The sequence below is a fragment of the Caretta caretta genome, chromosome 7, assembly GCF_965140235.1.
Source record: "Caretta caretta isolate rCarCar2 chromosome 7, rCarCar1.hap1, whole genome shotgun sequence".
Lineage (NCBI taxonomy): Eukaryota > Metazoa > Chordata > Testudines > Cheloniidae > Caretta > Caretta caretta.
Genome location: NC_134212.1, coordinates 32,974,270 through 32,991,900, shown reverse-complemented (window position 1 = coordinate 32,991,900; position 17,631 = coordinate 32,974,270). Strand labels below are relative to the sequence as shown.

General features: G+C 53.0%; 1 protein-coding gene across 29 annotated transcripts in view; it reads left to right on the top strand.

The window, feature by feature from the left end:
- The window catches only part of NRXN2 (neurexin 2), a 287,195-nt gene that overhangs the window by 243,197 nt on the left and 26,367 nt on the right, over nucleotides 1–17,631 (top strand). For 21 of the 29 annotated variants that reach the window (XM_048858529.2, XM_048858522.2, XM_048858520.2 and 18 more), the window contains 2 exons: nucleotides 409–580; nucleotides 7,870–7,959. In XM_048858529.2, the coding sequence (XP_048714486.1) occupies nucleotides 409–580; nucleotides 7,870–7,959 (262 nt within the window). The remainder of the gene's footprint in view (nucleotides 1–408; nucleotides 581–7,869; nucleotides 7,960–17,631) is intronic. The other 8 variants (XM_048858547.2, XM_048858546.2, XM_048858528.2 and 5 more) reach the window with 1 other exon arrangement.

Sequence of the window (17,631 nt, the reverse complement as noted above, 5' to 3'; positions counted from 1 at the left end):
GGAGGAGGAGCTGATCAGCAGGGCTGCCGGTGGGTGCTGAGCACCCACTATTTTTTTTTCCATGGGTGCTCCAGCCCCAGAGCACCCATGGAGTCAGCACCTATGGCAGGAGGTGGGGGAGAGGAGGGTAGTGAGCTGTAGCTCACGAAAGCTTATGCTCAAATAAATTGGTTAGTCTCTAAGGTGCCACAAGTACTCCTTTTCTTTTTGCGAATACAGACTAATACGGCTGTTACTCTGAAACCTGCTCAAAGCACTAGATCTCATGGATAGAACGCAGGAGTCCTGACTCCCTTCCCCCCAACTCTAGCCCCCACTCCCTTCCCAGAGCTGAGGATGGAACCCAGGAGTCCTGGCTCTCAACTCCCGCCCTCACCCCCTTCTCTGATGTCTCTCCTCCCCCTCCAGGATCAAGGCACAATTGGGGTCATCTTCAACGTGGGCACGGATGACATCACCATCGAGGAAACCAATGCCATGGTGAACGACGGCAAGTACCACGTGGTGCGCTTCACCCGGAGCGGGGGCAATGCCACGCTGCAGGTGGACAACTGGCCCATCAATGAGCGCTACCCAGCAGGTAAGGCTGGGCGCCGGCCCTGCCGCCCACCCCGCCCCAACACCCGGCCTGTGTGCACCGTCAGCGGTGGAGGTCGCAACCGGCCCTCATCCCTGCCCGGCCCTGCAAAGGATTCTGGGTAACGCTGCCACCCATCGGAATCAGCCCTGATTGGTGCCCATCCCCCCTGCAAAGGATCCTGGGTAAAGTCACCACTCACCATGGAACTAGAGAGAGACTCTTGGGCATTATAGGGCATCCAGCGTTCAGTGGTGGGAAAAGCAGGTACACCAGGGGAGTGGTTTCCTAGCAGGGGCAGACTGAGTGGGACAGTCTGTAGCTGGGTGTCTGTGCAATCTGGGGAGGTGCCCAGAAAACAGGGGGCAGTTCCTAGTAGGGGGGAGCTGAGGTGCCAGTGGCTTGGGGGTTTCTAGTGGGGGAGAGAATCAGAGGTGCCTGGGGGGGAATCTGAGGTGCCTGTAGGGGAGCAGGAGGCAGTTCCTCGCCGGGAACAGGTAGAAGGTGCCCATTGCAGGGGAGGCAGTAGATCTGAAATTCCCTTTCTCAAGGCCCTGGAGGCAGTGGCATCAGCCCTGCTTCCCTGCCCTGGGAGAATCCCTCCCAGCCCTTAGCAGTATAGGCCCTAAGACACACACTCTAGGCTCTGCCTTCTGGTTCTGCTCCAGCTGGCTGCAGAGTTGGGGAATCAGGGAAAGATCAGGGGTTACAAGTTGGTTCCGGCCTCTACCGAGTTCCCTCAGCCCCTGGGAATGTTGGGGATGGGGAGATGATGCCACATTTGTATTTGAAACCCCCATAGGTTTTCTCTGTCCTGAGTGGGCAGATTCCTGCCACTCCCCATCATCTCTGGCTGCATCACACACAAACCACCACCCCAAGAGCCAGCCAGGCAAGCTTAACGGGTCAGGCTCCTGGGAAGGAGTGGGGGTTACGCTCCCCTCGGACCTGGGCTGCCAAGCTGCCAATTGTTCCCTGGGTCAGCTGGCATCTCCACCTGGCCTGGAGAATCTGAGCTAGTTTCCAAGGACAGATCATCATGAGGGGGATGAGGTGGGGAGCCAGTCCTGGCCACCACTGCCCACAAATCCATTCAGGGCTGGAGATGAATGTACATGCACACCCATGCTCTCTCGCACATGCACGTGAGCATGCACACACATACACACACGCGCGCGCAAAGCCAGAAATGTGAATGCACATCTGTACACCCACACACAGGTATGCAAAAACACACACATGCAAACGCACCCAAGCGTGCACACAAGTTCGCGCACAAACACAGGAATGTGAAGACAGATGTACACAAACACCACAGGTCTCCAAACACACTCATGTGTACACATAGGCAGGTGGCCAGAGCCATCCCCACAACACACAGCAGCAGAGAACTGCACGTGGAATAGGCCCAGCACTGGGACAGATGTCTCACACACACTGACACTCGTCGTACACACTCGTGCACAGAGGTATCTTCCTCAACCACACACCAGCGTGTGCTCCTTCTGCCTGCTGGAGCGGGGATGCCACCCTGGACTAGCCACTCTGCAGCGCCCATCGGGCCATGCTTGGCAGGCAGAATTGTGGGTAATCATCAGGGCCATGGCGTAGATAATCATAAGGGGCGCATCATGCACATGCTAGATCGTCCCTGACACACTAGCAATTTCTAGCAGCAGGAGGCTGGCGCTGATGCACAGTGAGACACCCCCTGGCTGCCACGATCATGGCCCCTTCCCTGATCTCTCCCCACCTCCACCCCCACCCCTGGCTGCCTCTTCCCAGCCAGTTCCATGCCAAGCCCCTCCCAGGAGAGCAGCCAGGTAGCGCACACCAGGAACTTGCACATTCAGGCACACCCCCTGCACACTGGTGTCTCCCACACTTTTATGTGTGCACATGGAGACACCTTGCACACTCCCCTCACATGCTGTGCAAACTCCACACACGCACTCATAAGATACCACCCCACCCGTCTCCCACACTTTTATGTGCGCACATGGAGACACCTTGCATACTCCCCTCACATGCTGTGCAAACTCCACACACGCACTCATAAGATACCACCCCACCCAACTGTTCAATCTCCTTCCCCCATCTCACTGTGCTCTCTCGCTGTCCTTACATCCATCCCCCTCCACAGTCCTGCATCCATCCCCATCCACACCATCTTCTCCTCCATCTATCCCCATCCACACCCCTCCATCCGTCCCCATCCAATCATCCCCATCCACAACATCTTCTCCCTCACGTGCCCCTCCATCCATCCCCATCCACGCCATCTTCTCCCTCACGTACCCCTCCATCCATCCCCATTCACTGCCCTCCATCTATCCACATCCACCATCTTCTCCTCCATCCGTCCCCATCCGTCCCCATCCAATCATCCCCATCCACACCATCTTTTCCCCCACATACCCCTCTATCCATCCATCCCTATCCACACCGTCTTCTCCTCCATCCATCCCCATCCACACCATGTCTTCTCCCCCACATAGCCCTCCATCCATCCATCCCTAACCACACCGTCTTCTCCCCCAAGTGCCCCTCCATCCATCCCCATTCACTGCCCTCCATCCATCCCCATCCACACAATCTTCTCCCCCACATACCCCTCCCTCCATTCCCATCCACAACTCTCCATCTATCCCCATCCATGCCATCTTCTCCCCCACATACCCCTCCATCCATCCCCATCCACGCCATCTTCTCCCCTAAATACCCCTCCATCCATCCCCATCCACGCCATCTTCTCCCCTAAATACCCCTCCATCCATCCCCATCCACGCCATCTTCTCCGCCACGTATCCATCCCCATCCACACCATCTTCTCCCCCACGTACGCCTCCATCCATTCCCATTCACTGCCCTCCATCCATCTCCATCCACACCATCTTCTACTCCATTCATCCCCCTCCACACCCCTCCATCCGTCTCCATCAACACCATCTTCTCCCCTACATAGCCCTCCATCCATCCATCCATCCCTATCCACACCATCTTCTCCTCCATCCATCCCCACCCACACCATCTTCTCTCCCATATCCTCCTCCATTCATCCCCATTCACTGCCCTCCATCCATCCCCATCCACACCATCTTCTCCCCCACGTATGCCTCCATCCATTTCCATTCACTGCCCTCCATCCCCATCCACACCATCCATCCCCATCCACAGCCCTCCATCCATCCCCATCCACACCATCTTCTCCCCCATGTACGCCTCCATCCATTCCTATCCACACCCCTCCATCCAGTCCCATTCACTGTTCTCCATCCATCCCCATCCACACCATCTTCTACTCCATCCATCCCTCTCCACACCCCTCCATCCGTCCCCATCTACACCATCTTCTCCCCCACGTGGCCCTCCATCCATCCCCATTCACTGCCCTCCATCTGTCCCCATCCACGCCATCTTCTCCCCCATGTACGCCTCCATCCATCCCCATCCACACCCCTCCATCCAGTCCCATTCATTGCCCACCATCCATCCCCATCCACACCATCTTCTACTCCATCCATCCCCCTCCACACCCCTCAATCCGTCCCCATCCACACCATCTTCTACTCCATCCATCCCCCTCCATCCATCCCCATTCACTGCCCTCCATCCGTCCCCATCCACATCATCTTCTTCTCCCCCATGTACGCCTCCATCCATCCCTATCCACAGCCCTCCATCCGTCCCCATCCACACCATCTTCTTCTCCATCCATCCCCATATACACCCCTCCATCCATCCCCATTCACAGCTCTCCGTCCATCCCCATCTGCACCATCTTCTCCCCCACATACCCCTCCCTCCATTCATCCATCCATCTCCATCCACACCCCTCCATCCATCCCCATTCACTGCCCTCCATTTGTCCCCATCCACACCATCTTCTTCTCCATCCATCCATCCCCATCTCTCCATCCATCCCCATGTGCACCATCTTCTCCCACACGTACCCCTCCATCCATCCATCTGTCCCCATCCACACCATCTTCTCCTCCATCTTTCCCCATGCACACCCCTCCATCCGTCCCCATCCACTCCATTTTCTCCCCCACGTACCCTTCCATCCATCCATTCCCATCCACACCCCTCCCTCCTCACCATCTTCTCCCCCACGTAGCCCTCTATCCATCTCCATTCACTGCCCTCCATCCATCCCCAGCCGCACTGTCTTCTCCCCACATAAATGCGTCCATCCAGCCATCCATTTCCATTTGCCCTCTCCATTCATCCCAATACACAGCCCTCCATCCATCCCCTTCCATCCATATGTGGGTTCTTACATGGCACCCATCACCATAGCATCTGGATGTCTCTTCCTGATAGTGCCTTCTCTTCCCTCCCTCCTTCCCTCCCCCACCCCACCGCCCACCCAAGCCACCAGTCACGGGATGTCTGTAGCCCCAAGGCCTCTTTAGGGGGAAAATGTCAGTGGACACCAAGCTTTTCTGCCTGGCTGTGCTGTGCCGCGCCACTCAGCTGGGTGCCCTGCGGTGGCGGGGGGGCTGGTTTCAGAGCCCCCGGACCTATGTGGCCCAAACAGAAAGTTGCACCCAGGGGCGTGTGTGACGTAATGACCCAGAACTGCTAGCTAGAGAACAGCCCAGAAAATGGTAAAGGCTGTTGGGGGTTGGGTTCAGGAATCCGGGCTCCCCCCAGCTCCAGCACCTGGAGCTCAGCAGCATTGCAACGCACATATGTGTAGTTTGTATGTACACCAACACCCACATGATTACACCAGCCCCAGGCATGTCCTGATATGTAGAGAGTGACGCACACACACATGTAGTTTGTATGTACACAAGCATGATGTGATATATAGACAGGACATGTGATGCACACACCTGCAATTCCCATGTACACCAGCACTCTCCCATTTAGCAAGCCCACATGCATGTAGCTCCTATGGCAATCCCCCCAGCCTGCTTGAGTGCTGGCTGCTGATTAGCGACCCAGGTCACTTCCCAGGGATGGTGTGGTTTTAATTAAAGATGTTAATCGCCTCGTTAATATAGGCGCTAATGAGAGCATAAAAAGTCCCTGATCACTCCTAATTAGCGGACCAAATGGCATCCTGAATAGAGAGGTGAGGGTGGGGAGACCTCAGAGGAGATTGCTTGCAGGAGGGGTTTCTGCATCCCTTCCCCTCGCAGAGAGGAACCCAGCTTCACAGGGATCTTCATTGCCTTCAGAGAACCCACCCCCTGCTCCAGTCACTAGACTCCACCACCCTCCTAGAGCTGGAGAGAGAACCCAGGAGTCCTTGCTCCCACCGATTCCTACAGGCTCCCCACTTTAGCACCTCCCCCACATCCTCCAGTGTCTCTAACAGCCTGTTACTTCCTCCCCACTCCAACCCACCACCCAGTACAGCCAGTGCACAACAGGAGCCCAGCGGGGCTGCTCCACCCAACCTAACCCCACACCCCCCAGCTGCCTCCTCATTACTAAGGGCTTGTTACCTCTGTGCACAGTCATGGTGGTGGGGTTCACTGTGACCTCCATGTCTCTGTCAGATAATTAGTTTCCAGTCAGTGCTGCCTCTTCTCCTCCCCCAAACATAGAGGAACAGCCCGAGCATCTCTGCCATTTCACTCGCACCAGGAAAGGTGCCTTTGGGGGTACGGTGCTGGGACTCAGGACACCTGGGTTCCACTCCACCACAGATCCCCTGTGTGATCTTGAGTAAGTCGAACAAGACCAGATTTCCCAGAGAGCTCAGGACTCCTGCGTTCTTTCCATTCCAGCCTCCACCACAGACTCCCTGTGTGATCTGGGGCAAATCACTGAGGCCCTTACTTGCCATGAACACCTGGGGCCAGATTTCATAGCTGCTTCTGCTATGGCACTTAATGGCCTGATTTCCCCAAGGGATCAGCTCCCAGCATGCCAAGTTCTTTGGAGGTCTGGGGCCTGCTCAGTGCCGACACCAGAGATCAAACCAGCTGCAATATCTACAGATTGAGCTAAAAACCCAGGGCTCCCTTGCTGGGCTGTAACAGACTCGCAGTCTCTGTAAATCAGGCACAGACCAGTGGCTTACACTGAGCTCTTCGGAAAATCTGCTCCATAATCGCTCTATGCTTCAGTTTCCCCACCTGTACAATTATTTGATTGCATCCCAGTAGTACCTAGACACCCCGACTGAGACTGGGCAGGCACTGCACAGACCCCCTGTTGTGCCAGGCACTGCACAGACCCTGACCATCACCACAGATTCTCTCTTGCAAAGGCACCTACTCCTGCCAGCCGAGCCAACAGGGATCGCAGTCAGCAGCAAAGGGCAGGTGTGTTACCCATGCTGAGCAATCCTGTCCCTTGGCCTCATCTATGACAGTAAGACAGCGGCTTCCTTTACTCCTAACCTGTAGTTTGTGTGTGATGCCAGTTCCAGAGCCCAGTCACCCTGGGAATTCGCTAACCAACTCATTTGTAAAGCATAGAGGATGAGACACAAGGAGCATTTCTATTCCAGTCAAAGACTTGGCTGAGGTCAGGGGCCCCGTTATTCTGGGCACTGTATGAACACTGAGCTTCCCCTCTGGTAGCACCTAACTGGCATTTGGGATCAAGGGCCCAATTGCGCTGGGTGCAGATACTGCAAAAACACCCTCCCTGCTAATGCAGGCCTGAGAGAGATCCCCTCTCTTCTTCCCTGAAACAAACCAGGAAGACTTGGCCAGCTTCTAATGCCTTTTAGAAACATTCTTTGATTTTGCTAGCTGGGTTTTCAGAAACAAATGGGATGGGATGGGGGGTGAGTGTGACCTTGTTTGTGTGCCTTTTGCTGCGGGGGGGAGGGCACGGGTGGAATCAGGCAGAGAAGCTTGGCAAAGGAAGCTAGAAAGGGAAACGGGTGCACAGGAAACGTGTCTTTTCTCCAAGGTGGCAACGGGCCGTGTGTCGCTGTGTTTTCGGGATTTGATTTGATTTGGTAGGGACTAAAGGTTGATAAAAGTCAGTTTTAAACCCCAAACTGCACCGGAGCTTTCTCCTCCTAAATGCTGCATAAATCCGTTTAACATCCACCGCGCACCTAACACCTAAACTCTACTAAACTGTGTAAATAGCTCTCTGTGCTAAATCGACTAAACCATCAACCAAACCCCCCCCCAAGCCAGTTAATTTTGATCCAACGCTTAACCGCTATTTGACCTCTCTAAACATGCTAACCTCTGACCTTTGACCTTCCAGATGGTGTTATATGTCTCTCTCTGTCTCTTATTTGATTTTATCTTTTTATTTTTTTTTCTTTTAACCGTGTACAAATCTCTTCTCTAAACTCTTTAAAGGGAACAGTGATAATGAGCGGCTGGCGATTGCTAGGCAGAGAATTCCGTATCGGCTCGGTCGAGTAGTAGATGAGTGGCTACTCGACAAAGGTAATTAACGATAATTAATTGCAATTAATTAATAAAAAAGATTTAAAGGTGCAGAGCTCTCCTGCTGCCGTCCCAACCCTCTCCTCCACCTCCTCTTTAGAAGCATCTTGTCCTGGGAGCTTAGTTAAAAATTGGTGGTGGGATTTGGATGGTAAAGGAGGGTGGATGCATGATTTCATTGGTCACCGAGAACTTTATATAGCTCGGTCAGTTATGACAGATGCAGCCCATCCTTTCCCCAGCTCTAGGTATCTTGGGTTTGGGTTACAGACTTATGTAACATTATTAGTTTTCTATAGATGAAGGGAGACTGGGGTTAGCCTGATTCACAGCTCCTGCAGAAGTCAGTAGAGTTAACCTGTGGGACTCACCGCTCCTGGAGGAGGTCGGCGGGGTTAGCCTGTGGGACTCATTGATACAGATTATTTTAAGCAAACATAACTCTTTAGGATTCCAGGCAGTTGTGAGTTGCAGAAGAATAAATACAGCAGATCAGCAAACAGATGGAGCCTGACTCAGAGAGACACAGGGAGGGGTGCTGAAAGGGTGACAGAGAGGGTTTGCTATTTCTCCCACAGAATGGTGGGGGGTGCGATACAGGGAGGTTCTCACACCTACAATGCAGGGGTCGGGAATGACAGATATTATTGAGAGTTGTTATTTTTCACTGGCTCCTGGAGAGCCTGACTGAGATCAGGGCCCCATTGTGCCAGGTGCTGCAGGACGCATGCTCTCCTACAGTCTAAGTAGGCTAATGAGAATCAGAGGCTCAGAGACTTGCCCACAGTCAGCGACAGAGCCAGGAATAGAACCCAGGAGTCCTAGGTCCCACTCTTGTGCCCTACCCACTAGACTACACCATCTGTCTTGGTTAGGGAGACAGTGAAGGGCATTTTGCTGTTGACTTTAATGGAGCCACCCATTTCACCCTGTATCTTCAAATAGCCAGAATCCCTAACCCTTCCTAGAACTCTGGGTATTTTTTCACCAGCTTTGTAACTGACTCGACTTTTCATAGCACAGGGTCACACCCTGTTCTGTCTCCGGGCTGAGCTCTGTACCTTTAATGCTTAAACTCAGTTGGGGAAAAAGCAAAACAAAAAAAGTAATTTTAAATCTTCTTTTAACCAGCTAATAATATGCTTTTAACACAAACGAACGCTAAACCAGTCTTGTAATGGATTTTAAACCGATAAATTCAAAATGTATTTTAATAACCAATTCTTAGCACGTTTTTCTAACTGGGATAAGCATCTAAATGTATCTTTTAATGTCTGTAACTTGATTGTTTAAACAACCAACAACCAAAAAAAATCAGTTAAAGGGACTTTAACAAGCTAATTTATTTAAAACAAAAACCGAGAGATTTATATATCTGTATTTATATACACCTGGATGAACCAAAAAATAACAAAACAAGATTTAACCCTTTGAGTAATATGGGCTTTTATGTGTTGATTTTCCACTTTGGATGCTAAATTTCTTACCTTCATCTGGATTATATTTGGAATTTTAAACTGATTTTAAAAAAATCTCTCTCTTACCTTGTCCCCCCACCACACACAAACACAGACACTTGCAACACATTAACATGAGATGAACACCCCACCCCACCACAAGAGATCTGAGTCTGGAAGAATTTATCCAGTTTTAAACTCTGATCCTCAGCTGATGTAAATGGAGTTACGGCAATTTACACCAGCTGAGGTACCAGTCCAAGTGGAATGGAAACTTCTGCCAATTAGAGTTGCTTTGTGAGCAAAATTCACCCTGGTGCAGAAATCCAGCATAAGACTTCTGCTCCACTCAATTGGATTTAAGTGATGCATAAGCAAGGGTGAATTTCACCCTTTAGGATTAAACCACACTTTTTTATTATTATTATTTTAAAAGTCTTTGGGATGGATTGTTTTTAAAAAGAAATAAGGCAAGAGGGGGTTCATCAGATCTGTGCTTAAATGGACACTGTAGCATCTAAAGAAAGATTAAATCTCCCACTTCTGCAGAGCATTTTTAACTGTTGCCAGGGAGGAGGGGGGAGCTATATTTCTTATATCTGATTTCATCATTGATGCCTTAGGGTTAACTTTTTTTTTTTACTTGGCACTTCAATCAATGAAAAGAGACTGGTCAGTTTCAAGCCTAGATCAAACACACAGCCAAGAGACAGTCCCTGCCTCATAGAGCTCCCAATCTGAGTCCAATATTCTCAGTTCTTTTCAAAATACGGCTGCTTATTGCAGTGCCAAAATGCAGTATTGCCAGCTCGGAGGGGGGTCAGAAATCATGAGATTGGCTTAGAAATCATCACATTTTTTAAAAGGAGAAATTTGGGATTCTTGTTTGTTTGCCTTCTGCGTTTTAAGTTTCTAGGACTCACATTTTCCAGCTTTCCCCCCACCCCCCGATCCTCAACAAGGAAGCGTGTCCTACTGGGCAGAGTACTGGACTGGGACTCAGAGCGTCTGGGTTCTCCTCCAGGCTCTGCCGCTGGCCTGCTGTGCCTGAGTTTCCCCTTCTGTAAAATGGGGATAAAACCCTTCTTTGTAAAACACTTTGAGATCTGTGGAGGAAAACTAGGAAATAAATAAAACAGGAAGTGTTAAAACTTTTTTTTTTTTAAAGAGAACAGAAATTCTCACCTAATCCCATGATTCCTGGAGCTGGGGCTTTCAGGAAAAACACCAGATATGATAATATTCCGAGAGTTGTCACAGCTGAGATCTTAGTCCTCTTTTATACTAGTGTAGGCGAAAGACAAATTGAGCCCACTGTTTGCAGTGGAATCCTTCAAAAATAATAATTATCCCATAAATACTCCAGCAAGGTTTTTTTTTTTAGCTTGGGTTTATTTTTAACACCAATGCTGAGTGTTGCAGAGATGCCCGAGAGTGTCGAGACATCCAGATTCCCCTCTAAAAGAATGGAAATCAAGAGTCTCAATAGCCTTGGCTGAAAACACCACAGCTGAGAGCTGTGTCTCAGGAGGTGATCTGACCAGCACTGTCTCTTTAGCCCTTTGATGACTGAGCATAAGATATTTGCCTTTAGGGGTGACGTGTGCTGGAGACGGGGTGAATTTGAAAAGGCCATCTCACAAACACAAAGGCCCCAACCTTCTAAAGCTGCCACAGGAGTTCGGGTGCCTCCTGAATTTGCAGATGGTCGCTGCAGCAGGAGATTTCATGGGCTCTTTAAGCAATGAACAGCCTTGTGATGGAAACTGGGATTTCCAAGGGATCGGCACCCACAGATCAGAGCAGGATTCTTCCAAAGCTCAGATCCCCTTTAGATCTGAAATAAAGATTTTCCCTGCTCCCCCAACGGGCTTTGAGCTCTTTTGGAGAAGCCCCTTGAGTCAAGCTCCCAACATTCGAGACCCTGGCTGTCACTCTGGGGCCAGTGAGGGGTGGCCATGAAGGAGGTCGTCACCTGCCATGCTGTCGCAGTGTCCCACCATGCCTACTTGTAAGACTCAGCACCAGTGCTCAAAGGGTTAAAGCTCTAATGGGCTGTAGTGGAGGGGCCAGGGATTTAAAGGTCAGTCAGGTGGGGGCTAGCAGTCACCTGGTGTCACTGTGAGCGTGGGGTGGGTGTGAGGAAAAGGAGTTTGCCCTAGATTGGCACACTGGCCACACCCCCTCAGAACAACAGGGGCAGCAGCATCTTTCAGGGTTGGGCTCCTAATGTGGAAAATTTCCTCTGGATCAGGGCTGATCCCCTGCTCCCTGGAGCCGCTCAGCCAAACGCCATTTCATCAACCAGCTTGTTGAGTGCCATTGTAAGCAACTTTGAGGGTATCTCATTCAGGGAAAAGTTGGAAATTTTGGCTTTTTGGTCTGATAGGGGATGGCAAAAATAGTCAAAATCTCACATTGTTTTGCAGGATGGAAAATCCTGCTGTTTTTAAATATTGTCCCTTCGGTTCGGTGCTGGATCTGGAAGGGTTAGAGTAACATGCTCTGATCCCCCCGCAAAAAATCACTGAGCGCCCAAACACTCTGTTCCTCTCCAGTCAGCTGTTTGATCCTCTAACCTGCCAGCCGACAGATGACACATGAACCCTGGGGCAGCTAGGAATCCCATTAACCAAGTGTCTTCTTGGGCTCCCACCCCAGCTGTGGCCTGATGGAGAGTGCAGAGCTGGTGCTTAGGACACCTGGGTTCTATTCCTGGCTCTGCTGCCAGGCGACTTTGGGCGAGTCTGCCTTTCCGTGCCTCAGTTTCCCCATCTGTAAAATGTAAGGCACTTTGAAAGTGCTGAAGTAGAGCTTGGCAGTCCTATGGAAGGAGAGCACACCCGCGGTCCTTGAGTGGGCCCTCGCTCAGCCACATCAAAGCAGCAACCCTCTTCCTCCCGGCACCCCACTTAGAACAACTTCAATCACTCGGCAATGTGAACAATGCAGTGGGTACTTGAGCGCCACCTACTGGCACATTACCTAGCTGCATAAGTACAGGCATCTCTCAGGGCACTCACATAACAGGGTCCCAAGCTGCTCACCCCTTGGGAAGAGCCCAGCCTGTTATAATGCAGTCAGACAACTCTCATTTGGAGAGGCGATGTGCCTCCTTCCCTGCCAGTTCCTCCTTTTAAGATTAGCATGGGTCCATTTGTACAGCTGTGGCCAAGGGCAGAGCCGACCAGCCCAGCTCAGGTCAGAAGTGGCCCCAAACCTCATCCCCGAAAGCTCCAAACAGTCCAGGCTTGAGATCTGCACGTTGTCCGCGCCCTTCTCGTCCTGTTTCAGCCCAAGAGCTCACAGGAGGCTGCTTCTGTGCAAATTCACTGCTGAACATCGAGGTGGGGCAGGGAGCTTTGAGGGAGCTTCCCCTGCCAGGCTATGAGGTGCTGGCAACTCCTCCTGCCATGCATGCAACACCTGCAGTGGTGTTTTCTATCTCCAGCTGTCCAGCCCCACACACCCCCTTCCTTTCTTCCATCCCCACACCCCCATATCCATCCATCCATCCGTCCCCCACACCTCCTTCCTTCTTTCCATCCCCACACACCCCCATCCATCCGTCCACCCCCCAAACCGCCTTCCATCCCTACACACCCCCTTCCATCTATCCATGCCCCAAACCCCCTTCCTTCCTTCCATCTGTTCCCCCCACCCCCATCTATCCATCCCCCACACCCTCTTCCTTCCATCCATCCTCACACACCCTCATCCATCCATCCCCCGCACCCCCATCCTTCCTTCCTTCCATCCCCACACACCCCCATCCATCCATCCATGCCCCAGTCCTTCCATCCATCCCCACACCCACATCCTTCCATTCATCCCCCACATCCCCTTCCTTCCTTCCATCCGCACACACCCCCATCCATCCATCCACCCAACCCCATCCTTCCTTCCTTCCATCCCCACACACCCCCATCCATCCATTTGTCTGACACCCTCTTCCTTCCATCCCTACACACCCCCAACCATCCATCTGTCTCCCACACCTCCTTCCTTCCATCCCTACACACCCCATCCATCCATCCCCAGCACCCCCTTCCTTCCATCCCCACACACCCCCATCCATCTGTCCCACACACCCTCTTCCTTCCTTCCATCCCCACAAACCCCCATCTATCTATCCATCCCCTATGCCCCCTTCCTTCCATCCCCATACCCACATCCTTCCATCCTCACACACCCCCATCCATCCATTCATCCCCCACACCCCCTTCCTTCCATCCCCACAAACCGCCATCCATCCATCCGTTCCCTGCACCCCCTTCCTTCCTTCCATCCCCCCACACCCCCATCCATCCATCCATCCCTGACACCCTCTTTCTTCCATCCTCACACATCCCATCCATCTATCCCCACACTCCATCCATCCATACCAACAGATCCCCATCCATCCATCCCTAGACACCCCCAAACATCCATCCCCACACACACCCATCCATCTGTCCATCCCCACACACCGCCATCCATCCATCCATCCCCCACACCCACTTCCTTCCTTCCATCCTCACACACCCCCATCCATTCAGCCGTCCCCTGCACTCCCTCCCATCTATCCGCACACACCCCCATCCATCCATCCTCACACACACCCTTCCTTCCATCCTCACACCTGCATCCATCAGTCCCCTCACACCCCCTTCCTTCCTTCTGTCCCCCACACCCCCTTCCATCCCTCCATCCTCACATACACCCTTCCATCTGTCTGGTTCCACACACTTCCTTCCTTTCATCCGTCCACACGCCTGCCCTCCAATCCATCCATCACCCCCACGCCCCCATCCATCCGTCTGTCCCCACACACGCCCTTCCTTCCTTCTGTCCCCCCATACCCTTCCATCCATCTGTCCTCACATGCAACCATCCATACCCACACAGACTCCATCCATCCCCCATACACACCTCTCTGTTTATTATCGCATTCACTAATCAATTCATCTGACTGACCCATCTCTCCCCACACACACCCCTAGGCAACAGCTCAGCCATCCCTTCAGCACCAAGCCATCCCAGCCTGGTGCCTGCTGCACTCACAGTAGGCTTGGCCTTTCAACTCGCCGCACTAACCAGGGCCCAGGCTGGCAGTGCAAACCCTGGGGTGGGCTTTGGTCTCAGCGCTACAGAGAGAAAGGCACTGGGAAGAAACCAGCCCTCTCCCCTCGGAGCAGTACTCCATGCCCCCCTGCCTGTCGGTTTGTGGGGAGACGCCTTTGTGGGCAGCCTAGATCCCCCAGGCCACCCCTTTGTGGGACTAAATCGGATAGCACTACCTTCCCTGCTCTTGGTTTCTGGCCTGGGCCCTGGGCGGCTCTGCTGCTGCAGCCTGAACCTCGCTGTGCTGCCCCAACCCGCACTCAAACCAGGTGCCCAGAGACTGGGAGAAATGCCCCAGCTTGTGGTGGCTGGTTCCAAGCAGGGATCCACCATTGTTCAGCTTCATGGCTTGCCACTTGAACTTCTGCCATCAGCCCTGACTGAGCGGGAAGGGCCCTCTCTAGTGAGCCCCTGCCCTACTTCCTCAGAGGCCTGACTTTCGGCACTGCTGATCTTTGGGTGATCAGGCTGGCTCGCTGGGCACAGGGGCTCTGCCCGTGTGGGATAAGGAGCAAGCATCCCGGGACAGATAGTCTGTACCAGCGTCCCTGAGGGATCAAACGGAGGAAGAGATGAAGGATAGCAGAGAAGCAAGCAGGTTTGCCTCAGAATAATGCTTCCTTGGAGGCTTTTCAGCCAGTGTGGTAGCACCAGGTGCTCCATTAGACTGGCTGGCTCGTTCCCCTGAGACACACCCACACCCACACCAACAAACCCTTTTCCTGCTGGCAAGTCAGCTGGATTTAAACTAAGCCCCAACAAATGTGCATTTGCCACCACAAGATCCTTGTGTCTCACAGATGAGCTGATGCTTCCCCTTTTCACAAGCATCCCGAGATTGGTGATCATCTGCGTTCACAAATATGACAAGTTTGGTGAGGCTCTGTTTGCAAGTGGCATGAGTTTGTTAACCCTCGGCCTTCACAAGCCTCACAACGTTGCCAGGCCTCACACCTCCCACAAGAGCAATCAGAGGGGGTTGGGGTGGGGGGAAGGAATCCAAGACAAATTTAACACAGGGCAGTATTGTGTGTGTGCACAGCCATCCGGGTGTAGGCCCTTAAAAAAATCCAGGTGGTAAATAAACCACATAACAAATAAGCTCTTTAAATAAGCAACAAACAAACCAAAAAATCCATCTAACGAGAGTGAAAACTAATTAACGCGCTAAACTCCCCCAAACTCAGGGAAAAACAAATGAATGGGAGGAGTCTGGGCAGTTGGGTGCCGATTTCTTAACCCCGAGCAAAAGAAAATTAAAACAAAAATAATCCTGTTTTCTAAAAAAACCCAAGAAGCTGAAACTCAGAGGGTTAAAAACCTGCCGATTTCCAGAGTATTCATCCAAAGCAGAAGCTGTGGTAAAGTCAGAGCGTTAACCAGCTGATAACGGTTCAGTAGGAGCCATCTGGAGTCGGTTTTGCTCACAACAGAAGGTCCCTTTAACAATCCTCCTCTCTTCTCTTTTTTTAAAAGGCGCCTTTGAAGGCGGGAGGGAGCGAGGAGAGAGAGTGATGGCGGGTGGGGCGGGGGAGTTGGCCAGGATTTCCTTTTCTAAACTGCTCTGCGCCACCTGGATGGCAGCTGGGATGTGGCCAATGGCGGGGGGGCGGGGGGGCCAGGGACAGGTTGGAAGGCAGATCAGTTTGATGGCACAGCTTCAGTCCCCACATGCGGCCCCCAGATTTAGATCAGCTGTTGGTGCTCACCATCACCCCAGCCCCCAAAACACATCCCAGCTAGCACCTGCCTGTGCCAGCCCAGTGTGGGCAACTAGGCCAGGATCCCACTTACACTCATGGGTCCCCCTTGCTCCTCCAGCCAGCTGTGCACCCCCACACCCCAAGGGCCCAGCCCTTCCCCACAAACACTTCCTCAGCTCTCCCCTCTGATAGACATATACCCCCTCACCAGCTCCTCCCCCCCACACTTCTCCAGCCCTTCCCCCCCATAGACACATACCCCTCTCCAGCCCTTCCCCACACACACCTCACCAGCCTCTATCCCATAGACACCTTCCCCTCTCCAGTTCCTTCCTATGAACACTTCCCCAGCCCTTCCCCCTCAGAGACACATACCCCCTCCAGCCCCTCCCCACGCACACCTCCCCAGGCCCTCTCCCCATAGACAGGTACCCCTCTCCAGCCCTTCCCCACGCATACCTCCGCAGCCCCTCCCCACATAGACATATACCCATTGCCAGCCCCTCCCCACACACACCTCCCCAGCTCCTCCCACCGTATGTACACATACCCCTCTCCAGCTCCTCCCCACACACACCTCCTGTGACGTTCCCCTCTGGTGTTATCTGGACTGGTGATCTGCTAGGCCTCTCCAATCCTTGACTCTGGGAGCCAGCCTTACCCTGCTCTGCTGTGAGAACCCCCTCTCCTGGGCTGTTCACGCACAGCCTCTGGCATGTCAGCTGCTCCCAGCTATTTGCAAGCAAATGACACTAGCCAATATCTCCAGTCCCAGACACAACCCTAGGAACCTCCGTATTGCAGTGTCCTCCCCAGCCCACCCCCCATAGACATGTACCCTTCGCCAGCCCCTCCCCACACACCTCCCCTGTCCCTCCCACATACACACATACCTTTCCCCATCCCCTCCCCACACACACCTCCCCAGCCCCTCCCCCCATGGACACGTACCTCTCCTCAGACACACCTCCCAGACCCTCCCTCCATGGACACATACCCCTCTCGAGCCCCTCCCCACACACACCTCCCCAGCCCCTCCACCATAGACACGTACCTCTCCCCAGCCCCTCCCCACACACACCTCCCCAGCCCCTCCTCCCATGGACAGTACCCCTCACCAGCCCTTCTCCACATACCCCTCCCTAGCCTCTCAACCATAGACATACCCCCTCTAGCCGCTCCTCACACACACCTCCCCAGCCCCTCCCCCCATAGACACCTAACCCCTTCCCATACCCTCTCCAAACACACCTGCCCAGACCCTCCTCCATAGACATGTACCACTCTCCAGCCCCTCCCCTCACACACCTGCCTACAGTCTCTTAGGTGGGCAGGTACATTTGGCTCCTTCCCCCTCAGCCCCCGGCAGCTGCACTGCAGCCTTGTGTCTGATATGGGGGGGGGGGGCT